The 15,671-nt window shown below is 47.6% G+C and overlaps 1 protein-coding gene across 1 annotated transcript in view; it reads left to right on the forward strand.

Annotated features, from left to right (window-relative positions):
- Positions 1-2,956, forward strand: part of LOC138643403 (oxysterol-binding protein-related protein 1-like) — a 161,525-nt gene extending 158,569 nt beyond the window's left edge. Inside the window, exon 16 of the mRNA XM_069732318.1 lies at positions 2,678-2,956. Within this exon, the coding sequence (XP_069588419.1) occupies positions 2,678-2,956 (279 nt within the window). The remainder of the gene's footprint in view (positions 1-2,677) is intronic.
- The last annotated feature ends 12,715 nt before the right edge of the window (positions 2,957-15,671 follow it).

Below are 15,671 nucleotides of genomic sequence, written 5' to 3' on the forward strand. Positions count from 1 at the left end.
CCATAGCAATCCATGAAGACCATAATTTATTGAACGTTTCAATTTTCCCTCTCTTCTTATAAATCCCCTTTTCCAGTGTCAGGTCCTGTTTCACATACTGGAGGAACTCTCCTCTTGACAGCGGCTCTTCCCTAATCCAGTTTCGAGCTATTACCTTCCTAGCCATGTATAACAATCTGGCAATAGCTATCTTTAGGTATTTATCTACTCCAATCTCATCCACACATCCCAACAAACAGACAACTGGATCCCTTGGCACCTTACATCCATACGCACCTTCCATACGACTCAAAACTACCACCCAGAAGGCAGCCAACCTCGGACATGTCCACATCATATGAAAAATATCAGCATCCGTAGATTTACACCTCGGACATTCAGAGTCATTACGCAATCCTGCCTTATATAGCACCATCGGAGACTTATAAACTCTGTGTATCACATAAGGCTGTGACAGTCTATACGGTTCACTCGGCGACAGTCTTGGGACCTATTCTAACACCGACTCCCAAGTCTCATTATCCATTGGACCCAGATCCCTTTCCCATTTAGCTTTCGCCATTATTGGAAACCCCAATAGGAAAGTGTGCAACAAATCTTTATACAGAGTGGATATGACCCCTCCAGTCATCCCGTCATTACACACATACTCCAGTACTATATCCCTTTGAATCCTAATACCTCCGTCCCTACTCTGAGCTCCAAAGGCATGCCTCATCCGCAAATACTGATACTCCCCTGCAGTCCCAAGACCAAATTCCGAAAATGGGAAAATGATTTCAGTTCACCTTGCTCAATTATTTGATACACATACTGAATCCCTTTGCCCAGCCACTCTATCAGTACCCCCAGTGCCTCAAATTCCTTCAGATTGTTGTTATGCCATAGCGGCGAGTATCTAGTCAAGTCCGTGATCCCACGTATATGCCTCAATCTACTCCACAGCTTGCGTATCAACAGCACAGTCGGATGTAACTTCCCCAAAATCTCCAGGGATCCATCCTCCAAACATTGTACCACTGGCCTTCTTTTTGTCACCACTTCCATCAACCGCTTTACCGCTCCAGATGACCCTTCATGCACCCAGCCCTTTAAATGTTGACTCTGGGCTGCAAGAAAATACAATTCAGGGTTAGGCAATGCCATGCCCCCATCATCCTTGGGTCGCTGAAGTGTTTCCAGTCTGATACGCAGATGCTGTCTCCCCCATATCAAATTCCTAAACAGAGAGTTGATCTGTCTAAATTTCCCGCGTGGTATCCAAACTGGCGCATTGTGGAGAATATACAGTATTTCGGCATCAGAATCATTTTGATAAGATTCACCCTACCTAACACAGATAGATGCAGCTTAAGCCAAGCATCCGCTTTTGCCTTAAGGACACCCAAGATTGGAATCAGATTCTTATGTATATAGTCAGTGACCGGCATAGATACCCATATTCCAAGGTACTTAAATTTACTCGTCACCTCCAGTCGCCCATCCTCCAGTGGTTCCCCACCCATGTCGTCCACCTTAAACAAGATAGACTTACTCCAATTTATCCTAAGCCCCGACACTGATCCAAATCGTTCAATAATCCCAATGGCTCCCTCCAAGGATGCAACTGGATCAGCCAAAAATAACAAAATGTCATCCGCATACAGCGCCACCCTTTCTTCAATCATCCCATATTTAAACCCTGTCATCTCATCAGACCGTCGAAGCGTAGCAGCCAGTGGTTCCACAGCCAGAGCAAACAAAAGGGGGGAGAGCGGACACCACTGTCTCGTCCCTCTAGCCAATTGTATGGTCCGTGACAACTCCCCGTTCACCCTAACCCTGGCCATCGGCATCGAGTACATTAGTTGAATCCAGGATATGAACTGCGGTCCAAACCCCATTCTTCGCAACACCTGCCAGAGATACCCCCACTCCACACTATCGAACGCCTTGTGAGCGTCTAAAGATGCAATAACTCTCTGGCCACAGTTATCGGATCTGAGTTGCAAGTTCATATACAGCCTTCGTAAGTTGATCGCAGTTGGTCTATCAGGCATAAAGCCAGATTGATCTGAGTGTACCAGGCCGGAAATAACACTTGTCAACCTCATCGCCAACACCTTAACCAGGAGTTTAACGTCTATAGTAAGCAAAGAAATTGGCCGATATGAGTCCGGCTATGTCGGGTCTTTCCCCTCCTTAGGAATCACCACTATTGTGGCCTCCCGCATAGATGCCGGTAGCCTTCCACCATTCCTAGCCTCCTCCAGGACCGCCTTCAATTTAGGGATCAACACTTCCCCCAAGTTTTTATAAATTTTGGCAGGAAATCCATCCACGCCAGGCGCCTTCCCATTAGCCATCGACTGCAATGCCCGTCCCAATTCCTCCTCTGTAATGGGAGCCTCCAAATCCTCCCTATCCATGTCACTCAGCCTTGAGAGCTCCAACTCCTCAAGGAACGCCACTATGTCCTCCATTGACCCATCTACCCGAGAGGAGTATAAGTCTGCATAAAAATCAGCAAAAATCTCCAAAATCTCTGAAGTCTCAGAGACAGCAATACCGCTCCCAGACACCAGAGAATGAACAAAGGAAGTATTTCTCTGGGCAGACGCCACCAGCGATAGCAAGTGACCCACCGATTCACCCTCCTGGTAATAGGCCAGATTCATGAATTCCCTCTTCCTTTCAGCCTTACTCAGCAAAACCGCCTCTAACTGACTTTGAGCTGCCTTTAACTTCCTCCCAGCCTCCAGAGTACCCGTTATTACCATCTCATCCTCCGCCACCCTCAGCCCATCAATCGCCAACCTCTCTCGATTTCCGCTTACACCTACTAATATCCCTGAACAACAGCCCTCAAGTACACTTTCATGGCTTCCCACACAGTAAGCACGTCTACATTTCCCTCATTTATCTCAAAAAATTCCACCAACTCCTTCTTAATCTTCTCCAAGTCTATACTGTGTAGCCAATTAGGGTGAATTTTCCACTCCCTCCTGCTCCCGGTCCGTGTCCCCACTGGCCGAAATTCCACTTCAACTGGACTATGATCTGAGAGAGCCCTAGGCAAATATCTCACATCCCTTACCATCGTATCCAGTAAACGGTTACCCAGTGCCAGATCAATCCTAGACAAAGTACCATGAGCTGGCGAGTAGCACGAGTACCGTTTTCTGTAAGTCTTCATAAGGTTGGCACACACTGTTGGTGGTATGTTGTCCCATCCTCCATGCAGATCTCCTCTAGAGCAGTGATTTGGGCCTGTCACTGGGCAACACTGACTTTTAACTCCCTCCGAAGGTTTTCTATGGGGTTGAGATCTGGAGACTGGCTAGGCCACTCCAGAACCTTCATATGCTTCTAACGAAGCCACTCCTTCGTTGCCCTGGTGGTGTGCTTGGGATCATTATCATGCTGAAAGACCCATCCACGTTTCATCTTCAATGACCTTGCTGATGGAAGGGGGTTTGTACTCAAAATCTCATGATACATGGCCCCATTCATTCTTTCATGTACACCGATCAGTCGTTCTGGCCCTTTTGCAGCCCCTGTATACAGTATGAGACCCCCCCACAGCTCACCCACACAGTATGATGGCCTCACAGCCCCCACGTGATATGACGCCTTCCAACCCCAAAATAGTGTGATGTCCCACACAGTATGATGTTCCACAGCTCCTCCACATAGTATGATGGCCTCACAGCCCCCACATAATAGACTCCTCCACAACCCCAAATATGCAGTACGATGATCCCATACAGTATGATGTTCCTGCAGCTCCTCCACACAGTATGATGTTCCCCTGCACATTATGGTGCACGCAGTATCCTGCAGAGTGGTGATAAAGATTTGTGTCTGTCAGACACCCCCATTACTAACCCCATAGTCAAAAGAAATAAACACATCCACACAGCAAAGTCATTTAATTGTAAAAAGCACTCTCTGACCCTCTTTTACCCATTTAATACCATTAAAAAAAAATAATAATAATAATCCAAAGGGGACCGCCATAAATCCATAACAAGGAGAGCCCCACGACAATCTCAGACATCGGGAGACTGTGGGGAGCGGTGACATCAGTGATGTGACCGCTCAGCGCGGCCACCGGAACACACTGTGAGCAGTGACATCAGTAAAAACGGATGTCACAAGTACTGCACACACGGACATGTGAAGGGGGCCTAACAGAGTACATTAAAAGGGTGGGTCTATTTCTGGAAACAAAAAGATGCTAATATTGTTTAACAAAACAAATAAAAAAATACTACTTACTCCCTTTCTAAGTCTGGTCTTCCAGCGGCAGCATGTTTAACCTCTTAATGACCGCCTGTATGCTTTTTAACGGCGCTAAGAAATAAGGGTATAGCGACCCCAGCGTCGGAAAATCTCCTGAGTCTTGGCTACCGGGGGTAGCAGAGATGATTCAGGTCGGTTTTTACCATCCTCAGGCTTGTGATCGCCTTTATTCAGCGAATAATGGGATTGCCAAAAAAAGTCAGATTTTCCATTCATTTCTCTCTCTTCTGATACGATCTAGCATACCAGAGGAGAGAGAAATGGGGTCCCCCATGCCTCCCGGTACCTCTGCCATCCCCGGATGCTCCGACTCCCCTGGCACTCCACGTCATCTTGCCAGAAGAAAATGGCGGGCGCAAGCGCAGTACGCCTGCCGAGATCTGACAGACGGTACTTGGCAACAATAGATTTTTCCTATTGGTTCATTTTGATCACTGTGATAGACTATCACAGTGATCAAAATGTAAAAAAAAATAGTAAATCAACCCCCCCCCCCTTTATCACCCCCTTAGGTAAAAATAATAAAATTTAAAGAATGTATTTTTTTTCCACTTTTCTATTAGGGTATGTGCATACGTCCGGAAAGTATGCAGAAATTTCCTGAGTAAATCCTGAGGTTTTCCACGTTTTATTGTGTATTTTGTGCAGATTTTTCGCGTTTTTCTCCGGAGGTTCCCAATGCAATAATATAGTGGGAAATCCGCTTAAAATCCGCAAAATTAATGAACATGCTGTGTATTTTTCCACATGGGTTTTGTATTGCGGAAAAATACGCAACATGTGCACAAAAATTGGGGAAACCATTAAAAATGATGGGATGCATATGTATGTGTTTTTTTAAGCGTTTTGGTTGAGAAAAAAACGTGCAAAAAACGTGAAAAATCTGGAACGTGTGCACACAGCCTTAGGGCAGTCCCACACGTCCAGATAATTCCGGTACCGGAAAAATCGGTACCGGAATTATCCGTGTCCGTGTGCCCGTGTATTTCTGTGACACATCAGTGTGGCACATCAGTGTGGCACACGTGTGCCGCCCGTGTGCCCACTGGGTACCACACGCACCGTGCAGGAGACAGCGCTAAAGTTTAGCGCTGTCCCCTGCATCTGGTGCTGAAGCTGCCATTCATATCTTCTTTGCAGCAGCGTTTGCTGTAGAGAAGATATGAATATTCTTTTTTTTTGTTTTTCGTTTCTCGTGTTTAAAATAAAGATCCATGTGCCCACCCCCCTTCCACCCCTCGCTGGCTGGCGCTGCTTCCTGTCCTGGCCACACCTTCTACTGTATGAGCGGTCACGTTGGGCCGCTCATTTACAGTAATGAATATGCGGCTCCACCTTTTCTGTAGCAGCATCGAAACTGAAGAAGAATACAGGATTGAGTAGAAACGAGTATGAATTTTGGAGTCAGTATTTATTTAGGGGTCCAGCTTGTTATGGTCATGGTTAATGTCCTGTTCTCTCAGGGTTCATTTTGCTGGCCTCCTTTTGGATCTGGGAGGGGTATTTATGTGCCTGATCTCTGGAGTGTGTGCTCGGTTTGCATTTGTGTTCCATGCTCTACGTGCGTTACTCTGCTAATTTGTTCTTTGGATTTCTGGCCTCTGGCGTCTCTACTGTCAATCCCGTCTCACCCCTTTGGTACTTCGTGATCCCCTGGTTCTGATCTTAGCTTGCTTGACTATTCTCCTGTGTATGGTGTCTGGCTCCGGCCCCAACTGCCTCCCACTCTTACATGGTTCAGGTCGTTTCTTACCTGGTTAGTAACCTGGCCTTTTGCTTGGCTCCCTTTCTGCTGTGTGCAGCTCTCCCTGCAGCAGTAATACCCGGGAGCCTTAACAGTTATATGTATTTGTAAAAGGGTCATATCTTGGTCTGTATTTATTTAAGGGATATTTTTTATCTTCTATTTTGTGGTGTAAGGGGTTACATGTGGAACTTTTCAAATGCCAAGAACACTGTAAAAAAAAAAAAAAAAAATGTTTACAGGTTGTCCGAATTTTCTGGTTGGCTACCCCGCTGTACAGTCTGAGTGGTCCTTACTCTTAGGCTGCCATCACACTAGCAGTATTTGGTCAGCATTTTACATCAGTATTTGTAAGGGTACGTTCACATTTGCGTTGTTGTGTGTTGCGTCGGCGACGCAATGCACAACGCATGCAAAAACGCATGGTTTTGTGATGCATGCGTTCATTTTTGGCTTGCTTTTGGATGCAAAAAAAATGCAACTTGCTGCGTCCTCTGCGCCCTGACGCTTGCGCCAAAAATGACGCATGCGTCACAAAACGCAAGACAACGCATGTCCATGCACCCCCATGTTAAATATAGAGGCGCATGACGCATGCGTCGCCGCGGCTGCGCCCGACGCAACGCTAATGTGAACGTAGCCTAAGCCAAAACCAGGAGTGGGTGATAAATGCAGAAGTGGTGCATATGTATCTATTATACTTTTCCTCTAATTGTTCCACTCCTGGTTTTGGCTTACAGATACTGATGTAAAATACTGACCAAATACTGCTAGTGTGACGGCAGCCTTAGGCTATGATCACACGTTGATGATTTTTTGCGATAAAAACGCTATAAAACCGCGAAAAATAAGCATACATTATGCATCCCATCATTTTTAATGAATTACGCATTTTTTGTGCACGATGCGTTTTTTTCCGCGAAAAAAACGTATTGTGGTAAGTGCAGCATGTTCATTAATTTTGTGGATTTCCCACTATATAATGCATTGGGAAATGTCAGAAAAAAACGCACCAAAAACGTGCAAAAAACGCATGCAGATTTCTTGCAGAGAATTTCAGGATTTTCTCAGGAAATTTCTGCAAGAAATCCTGAACGTGTGCACATAGCCTAACGAATCAGGCAGGCCACTCAAATAGCCAGCATGTGATATTACTACGCTGATGTTACTATACTGGCTGACCAACCCCAGTTTGCCAATGCTATAACAAATCATTCTGAAATCTGCCCCAGAGTAATCACTTTACTAAAGGTATGTTAGCATTTTTTTTTGTGACGTCTTTGCCTGCGTTTTTCTTTTCTTTCTTTACTTGTGTTTTTTGCTGTGGAATCATCTCTTATCAAGCTCTGAGGTTTTGTTTGCATGCAATGATTGTATTAGCAGCAAGAGCTTACATTTGCTGTGACCCAGCAGCATCGTGCCTCCTGGTGTGACTCCGCCCCCTCCATTGACAGGCAGCTCACTGTCTATGGACATTATATATACCGAGTCTGGTGTGGGCGGGGGCAGCTTTCTCAGCTCTGCTTGATTGCTAAATCTAAAAGCTCTGATTGTGTGAGAACAGCTGAATCCAGTAATCTCAGAGATACATTGCTGGATTCAGCTTTTCCTACATCATGCAGCACTCAGATGAGGCAGCAAAAACCTGCTGACAAATTCCCTTTAAAGCAGTGACTGGTTTCCAAACAGAAGCCGCCTCACATATGATGAGCTCACTTTCTTTAACCACTTGGCAGCTTTGAAAACCTGAAGTCGTTTAACCCCTTCCCGACCTGTGACACAGCGTATGCGTCATGAAAGTCGGTGCCAATCCGACCTGTGACGCATATGCTGTGTCACAGAATGATCGCGTCCCTGCAGATCGGGTGAAAGGGTTAACTCCCATTTCACCCGATCTGCAGGGACAGGGGGAGTGGTAGTTTAGCCCAGGGGGGGTGGCTTCACCCCCCCGTGGCTACGATCGCTCTGATTGGCTGTTGAAAGTGAAACTGCCAATCAGAGCGATTTGTAATATTTCACCTAAAAATAGAATTATTCTTACCGTTAATTCGGTTTCTAGGAACCTTCCACGACAGCGGTACTGGAGGATGTCTCCCCGCCCTAATGGGGGACAGGAAACACAAAGAGGTTAAATACCCTCCCCTTCCTGCCATCTCCAGTGTTTTTTCTGGACACAGTAGTATGTATAGTTACCACTTAAGTGCAGGAATCATCCAATAAAATCATCAGATAGGGAGGGAAATTAGTGCTGTCGTGGAAGGTTCCTAGAAACCGAATTAACGGTAAGAATAATTCTATTTTCTCCAGTCACCTTCCACGACAGCGGTACTGGAGTAGTACCAACAAATAATTTCTAGGGGGGGACAACCGCCTGCAGAACTGTTCTGCCGAAAGTTAAATCCCGGTTGAAATCAAGCCTGTAGTGCCTGGTGAACGTATGTACTGATGACCAGGTGGCAGCTCTGCAAATCAGCTCCGTAGAAGCGTCACCCCTCTCTGCCCATGATGTTGACACCGACCGTGTAGAATGGGCCTTCAGTGATGGAGGAGGTGGTAGATTCTGGGATGAGTATGCCAGAGATATGGCTTGTTTAATCCAGTTGGCGATAGTATTTTTCGTAGCCTTTCTGCCTTTGTTCTTCCCGGAGAGTTGAATGAAGAGATTTTGGTCAATCCTCCAACTCTCTGTTTGTGAAAGATAATGTAACACCACTCTGCGGACATCCAGAGTGTGGAAGGACTCTTCCTTTACATTAGAAGGATCTGGGTAGAACGAGGGCAACACTATGTCCTGACCTCTATGAAAGTCTGATGTTACTTTAGGTAGGAAGGTAGGATCTAGACGCAGGATTATACTATCAGATGTTACCCTTAAGTAAGGCTCTTGTATGGATAGGGCATGCAGTTCTCCTATCCGTCTGGCCGAGGTAATAGCCACTAAAAAGACCGTTTTTAGGGTAAGAACCTTTAATGAAATCTGAGATAAAGGCTCAAAAGGATCTCGAGTTAGACTCTTAAGGACCAGATTAAGGTCCCAAGGAGGAGAATTGTTGAGAACTCTGGGACGGATTCTAGTTGCTGAAGTAACAAAGCGCCTGATCCACCGATGTTTGGCTAGATCCTGATCGAAATAGGAGCTAAGTGCTGAAATTTGTACCTTTAAGGTGTTAGGCTTAAGACCCAACTCTAGACCCTTTTGCAAGAAGTCCAGAATTTTGGCAATATTTGGATGAAATGGATCAGGAATGTCTGGAAGATACCACGATGAAAACCTCTTCCAGATTTTGGCATAAATGGCATTTGTTATGGGTTTTCTACTGTTCTGGAGAGTATGAATTACTCCATCTGAGAGACCTCTTGCCTTTAGTATCTCGGCCTCAGAAGCCATGCTGAAAGATTCAATCTGTGAAGGTTTGGATGCAGCAATGGACCCTGACGAAGAAGATTTTCCTTCTGAGGTAGACACACTGGACCTTCCTGAGCCATGTCTAACAGGGCGCTGTACCAACTCCTCCCTGGCCATGTTGGCGCTATCAAAATCGCCGTAACTCGTTCCGATCGGATCTTCTGTAGAGTTTTCGATATTAATGGGATCGGAGGAAATGCATAAACAAGGTCGAACCTCCATGGGTGAGAGAACGCATCCATGCCCAGTGCTCTGTCTGTCATATTTAAGGAGAAATAAGTTCGCAGCTTGGCATTCTGACTGTTGGCAAAAAGGTCCACCTCTGGGATCCCCCATCTGGAAATCAGGGAGAGAAAGACCTCTTGGTCCAGACACCATTCTCCTGGATGCACATCCCTTCTGCTCAAGAAATCTGCCTGGGTATTGGCTGACCCCTTCAGGTGAATTGCTGAGATAGAGAGAACGTGTCTCTCTGCCCAGAAAAAAATGTTTGAGGCTAAGGTCTTTAGTTTCCTGAATCTTGTGCCTCCTTGATGACGAAGGTATGCTACCGTGGTCATGTTGTCGGAATATATTCTGACATGGTGTCCTTGAACAAGGGAGGATGCAGCTCTTAATGCTTCTTCTACTGCTTTCAGTTCTCTGAAGTTTGAAGAGCTTGCTCTGATGTCTGGGCCCCAGGTGCCCTGGAAATGGGTTCCCTCGACTATAGCTCCCCATCCCCTTTGACTGGCATCCGATGTTAGTGTCTTTAGTGGGATCTGATCCCAACTGACCCCCTTTTGGAGGTTTCGAACCCGTAGCCACCATGCCAGGGATGCCTTGACATGATTGGGAAGGCAAACTCTCTTGGAGAGAGAACTCTGCTTACCGTCCCAGGATGATAGGACATGGGTTTGGAGGATTCTCGTGTGGGCTTGTGCCCAAGGTACCATCTGGATACAAGATGTTAGAGATCCCAGCACAGACATGGAATGTCGTAGAGTAGGAGCCTTCAGGGTTCTGAATGCCGTTATCTTCTGTACCAGATCGAGTTGACGTTCTCTGGGCAGAAAGGATCTCCTCGCCTCCGAGTCCAGAAGGACTCCTAGGAACTTCTTCCTCCTGGAGGGATGAAGGTCCGATTTTTCTAGATTTGGGATCTAACCCAATGATTTTAGGATTTCTAGAGACCTTGTTAAGTCGGCACTGAGGCGGGAGACTGAGGGAGCGACAATGAGAAGATCGTCTAGATAGGGTACTATGCAGATCCCCTGAAGACGGATGAATATAATGGCTTCTGTCATGATTTTTGTAAAGACTCTGGGTGCTGAGGCGATTCCGAAGGGAAGGGAGTTGAACTGATAGTGTACTATCTCCCGATCCTGAGATATTGCAAATCTTAGGAACTTCCGGAATTCTGGATGGATTGGGACGTGGTAATAAGCGTCCCTCAGATCTACTGTAGCCATCGCCCAGTCCTGTCCTATCAGAGGGATCGCTGTCTTGACCGACTCCATCTTGAACCTCCTGTAGGTTATTACCTGATTCAGGGGCTTCAAGTTGATTATTATTCGGTGCTTCCCCGAAGGCTTCTTGATCAGAAACAGATGGGAATAGTGTCCTCTGCCAATTTCTTGCTGAGGTACTGGGGAAATTACTCCTTCCTGGAGTAAGTTCTGTAAGCCGGAAAGGAATGCGCCCTGAGGGCTGAGACTCTGTAATGAGGTTATCCTCATGTGATGAGGGGGAGGGCTCTCGAACTCTAATTTTAGTCCATTCTGAATAGTGTCGAGTACCCACTGGTTCGACGAAATGGACCTCCACTGGTTGATAAAGTTCGAGAGACGCCCCCCAACGCCCTGGGCGTAGTCACTGCTTTTCTGGGGTCTGCTGGGACTGGGCAACCAGGATGTTCCTACCTTTCCCCCCTTTAGGATAGCTCCAGCGTCCCGATTTGCCTTTCCCTTTGAATTCCCGTTGGAAGGGTTGCTCTTTTGAGGGACGAAAAAAAGTTTCTTCGGATTTCTCTGTTCCGGAAGCGCTTTCTTTTTGTCCGTTGCTTTATCCAGAATATCATCCAGGGCCTGCCCGAACAGATAGTGGCCCTGAAAGGGAATGGCACATAGTTTTGTTTTGGACGTTATATCCCCACTCCAAGACTTGAGCCATGGAGCTCTTCTGGCTGAGTTAGAGAGAACTTCTGATTTGGCAGCCACTCTTACGGACTCTGCCGAAGCATCGGCCAGGAAGCCCGTAGCTTTCTGGAGAAGCGGGAGAGAATCTAAGATTATTTCCCTAGATGTTCCCTGGGTAAGGTGGTCTTCCAGCGTGCGGAGCCAACGAAATAGGGATCTAGCCACGCAGGTGGACGCAATGTTTGTTTTAAGGAGATTGGTAGAAGTCTCCCATGATCTTCTTAGTAAACTCTCCATTTTGCGGTCCATAGGGTCTCCGAGTTGGGAAGAATCCTCGAAAGGGAGGGTTGTCTTTTTTGACACTCTAGAGACCTGCACGTCTACCTTAGGGGTATCCCACAGAGAGACATCTCCATCGAGAGAAAAACGATTTTTAAGTTCAGAGGGAACAGAAAGACCTTTTTCAGGTGATTCCCATTCATGAAGGATGAGACTCTGTACATTCTCATGTATAGGGAACCCTTGTAATTTTTTAGGTTTCAACCCACCGAACATCTCATCCTGCACCGATGGCTTCTCCTCCTCCTCAACACCCATTGTCCCCCTGACCATACTGATTAACTCCTGTATGTCCTCTGAGGAAAAATAATATTTTTTACTCTCCTCTCTGGGGGTGGAAGTGGAGCCCTCATTCTCCCACAAATCCTCCGAGCCGGAGGAATGAACTTCACCAGAATCTGAGTCAGAAGTAACCGCCGCCATCTTCCTTTTTTTAGGAGGAGGTGGCGGAGGTAACAGAGACTGGGAAAGGGCCGATACCGAGGATTGCACTTCCTGTTTAATGAGGGATTTAATGCTCTCAAACAAGGATGGCTGTTCTGAGCGAATTATTTCATCGGTGCAGGGCTGGCATAGTCTCTTCTTGTAAGAAGAAGGTAGTTTTGATGCACAAACACCACATTTACGATCTTCCGATTTTGTCTTGGAAGATCTGTCCTTCCTAGGGGCAGAGGTCTTGTCTCCCTAAAAAAGAGAGAGAAGGGGACTAAGTATATGGCACCCTAAGGAATACAGGGATAAAGGGACCTTAACCCACTACTCACAGTAGGAGGGAGGACGCAGGGCTCGGCAGAAGCAGAGATAGATCTGTCACCCTCCATGGTCAGTCAGCACTGTAGTCCAGTCAGTCAGACAGGACCGCTGGAACGCACATGCCGAGAACCGGAAGTTCGGGTACTTCCGGTTCGCGCGTCCACTGTTTCCGGCCATGAGGAGAGGAGGAAATGCCGGGGAGCCGCGCGGGGACCCCGGCCGCACCACACCGCTCCGCTTTACTCCCGAAGGAGCGCGGGAGGAGCGGAGAAAGGGTCCCGAGTCCGCACCATGTGGGGAGACGGGAGCAGCGCCGCAGGGAGGAGACACATCCCGACCCAGGCTGCCCGGCTAGGTAAGACCTGAGTGCTCCGATCGCCGGCCACGGCAGCACTACCACAGGACCTCTTCATGCCCCAATAGGGGACAGGAAAAACACTGGAGATGGCAGGAAGGGGAGGGTATTTAACCTCTTTGTGTTTCCTGTCCCCCATTAGGGCGGGGAGACATCCTCCAGTACCGCTGTCGTGGAAGGTGACTGGAGAAAAACTGGTGAAATATTACAATCCAGCCATGGCCGATGCTGCAATATCATCGGCCATGGCTGGAAACACTTATGTGCACCCACCCCACCAATCGCCCCCCTAGCCCTCCGATCTGTGCTCCGCTCCCCTCCGTCCTGTGCTCCGCTCCCCCGTCCTCCTGTCCGCTCCCCCCGTGCTCCAATCACACCCCCCGTGCTCCAATCAAACCCCCCCGCACTCTGATCCCCCCCCGCACAGCGATCCCCCCGTGCTCCGATCCACCCCCCCGCACAGCGATCCCCCACCCCATGCTCCAATCCACCCCCCCGTGTTTCGATCCACCCCCCCATGCTCCGATCCACCCCCCCCCGTACTCCGACGCCCCCCGTACCCTGATCTCACCCCCCCTTATACTTACTGAGCCTCCCGGGGTCCGTCCGTCTTCTTTCCTGGACACCGCCATCTTCCAAAATGGCGGGCGCATGTGCAGTGCGCCCGCCGAATCTGCCGGCCGGCAGATTCGTTCCAGAGTGAATTTTGATCACTGAGATATAACCTATCTCAGTGATCAAAATAAAAAAAATAGTAAATGACCTCCCCCCCCCCCTTTGTCACCCCCATAGGTAGGGACAATAAAAAAAATAAAGAATTTTTTTTTCCCCACTAAGGTTGGGGTAAGAACTAGGGTTAGGGGTAGGGTTGGGGTTCGGGATGTGCACACGTATTCTGGTCCTCTGCGGATATTTCCGCAGAGGATTTGATAAATCCGCAGTGCTAAACCGCTGTGGATTTACCGCGGTTTTTCTGCGCATTTCACTGCGGTTTTACAACTGCGATTTTCTATTGGAGCAGTTGTAAAACCGCTGCGGAATCCGCAGAAAGAAGTGACATGCTGCGGAATGTAAACCGCTGTGTTTCCGTGCAGTTTTTCTGCAGCATGTGTACAGCGATTTTTGTTTCCCATAGGTTTACATTGAACTGTAAACTCATGGGAAACTGCTGCGGATCCGCAGCGTTTTCCGCAGCGTGTGCACATACCTTTAGAATTAGGCTATGTGCACACGGTGCGGATTTGGCTGCGGATCCGCAGCAGTGTTCCATCAGGTTTACAGTACCATGTAAACATATGGAAAACCAAATCCGCTGTGCCCATGGTGCGGAAACTACCACGCGGAAACGCTGCGTTGTATTTTCCGCAACATGTCAATTCTTTGTGCGGATTCCGCAGCGTTTTACACCTGTTCCTCAATAGGAATCTGCTTTACAAAAAAGAAAAAAAAAAAAAAAAAGAGCATGAACCGCACATCCCAAAATCATACGTTGATCTAAAGCCGCTAGGCAAAAATTAATATAACTGAATATGAGGTTTTCAGTTTAACATTCTGATCAGACTGTATGAAGCCCACTGCCCCTTCACGGCAAACCTCGTAGTGGGTCCTATCGCCCTAACGGAGCGGAGCCGTGCGGCGCCCACCGCCACTGCGGCCATGCACCAGCAGGGCGGACGGCCTGTTGCCCCACAGCACCCATGCTGCAAGACTGAGTCCCCAAGACTCCAGACCGCGCCGCCCCACCAGCACAAAGCCACAGCAACAATGGCCGCCACACAGCACCAACACCAAAATGAAAGGAGCACTTAAACTCACCTTCCTCCAGCTCTTCAGTGAGAGCCAAAATGGGCTTACTTTGCAGTCTCCTGCTAATTAAAATCACCTGAGCCAAATGGGAGGAGTGCTGGTCCAAGAAGTAGACTAGAACATGCTTTACAAAAAAGAAAAAAAAAAAAAAAAAGAGCATGAACCGCACATCCCAAAATCATACGTTGATCTAAAGCCGCTAGGCAAAAATTAATATAACTGAATATGAGGTTTTCAGTTTAACATTCTGATCAGACTGTATGAAGGCTTTAGATCAACGTATGATTTTGGGATGTGCGGTTCATGCTCTTTTTTTTTTTCTTTTTTGCAAAGCATGTTCTAATCTTCTTCTTGGACCAGCACTCCTCCCATTTGGCTCAGGTGATTTTAATTAGCAGGAGTCTGCAAAGTAAGGGGTCTAGCCAATTTTGGCTCTCACTGAAGAGCTGGAGGAAGGTGAGTTTAAGTGCTCCTTTCATTTTGGTGTTGGTGCTGTGTGGCGGCCATTGTTGCTGTGGCTTTGTGCTGGTGGGGCGGCGCGGTCTGGAGTCTTGGGGACTCAGTCTTGCAGCATGGGTGCTGTGGGGCAACAGGCCGTCCGCCCTGCTGGTGCATGGCCGCTGTGGCGGTGGGCGCCGCACGGCTCCGCTCCGTTAGGGCGTTAGGACCCACTACGAGGTTTGCCGTGAAGGGGCAGTGGGCTTCATACAGTCTGATCAGAATGTTAAACTGAAAACCTCATATTCAGTTATATTAATTTTTGCCTAGCGGCTTTAGATCAACGTATGATTTTGGGATGTGCGGTTCATGCTCTTTTTTTTTTCTTTCTTTTTTTTTTTTTTCTTTTTTCCTCAATAGGAATCCACA

The sequence above is a fragment of the Ranitomeya imitator genome, chromosome 6 (assembly GCF_032444005.1).
Source record: "Ranitomeya imitator isolate aRanImi1 chromosome 6, aRanImi1.pri, whole genome shotgun sequence".
Lineage (NCBI taxonomy): Eukaryota > Metazoa > Chordata > Amphibia > Anura > Dendrobatidae > Ranitomeya > Ranitomeya imitator.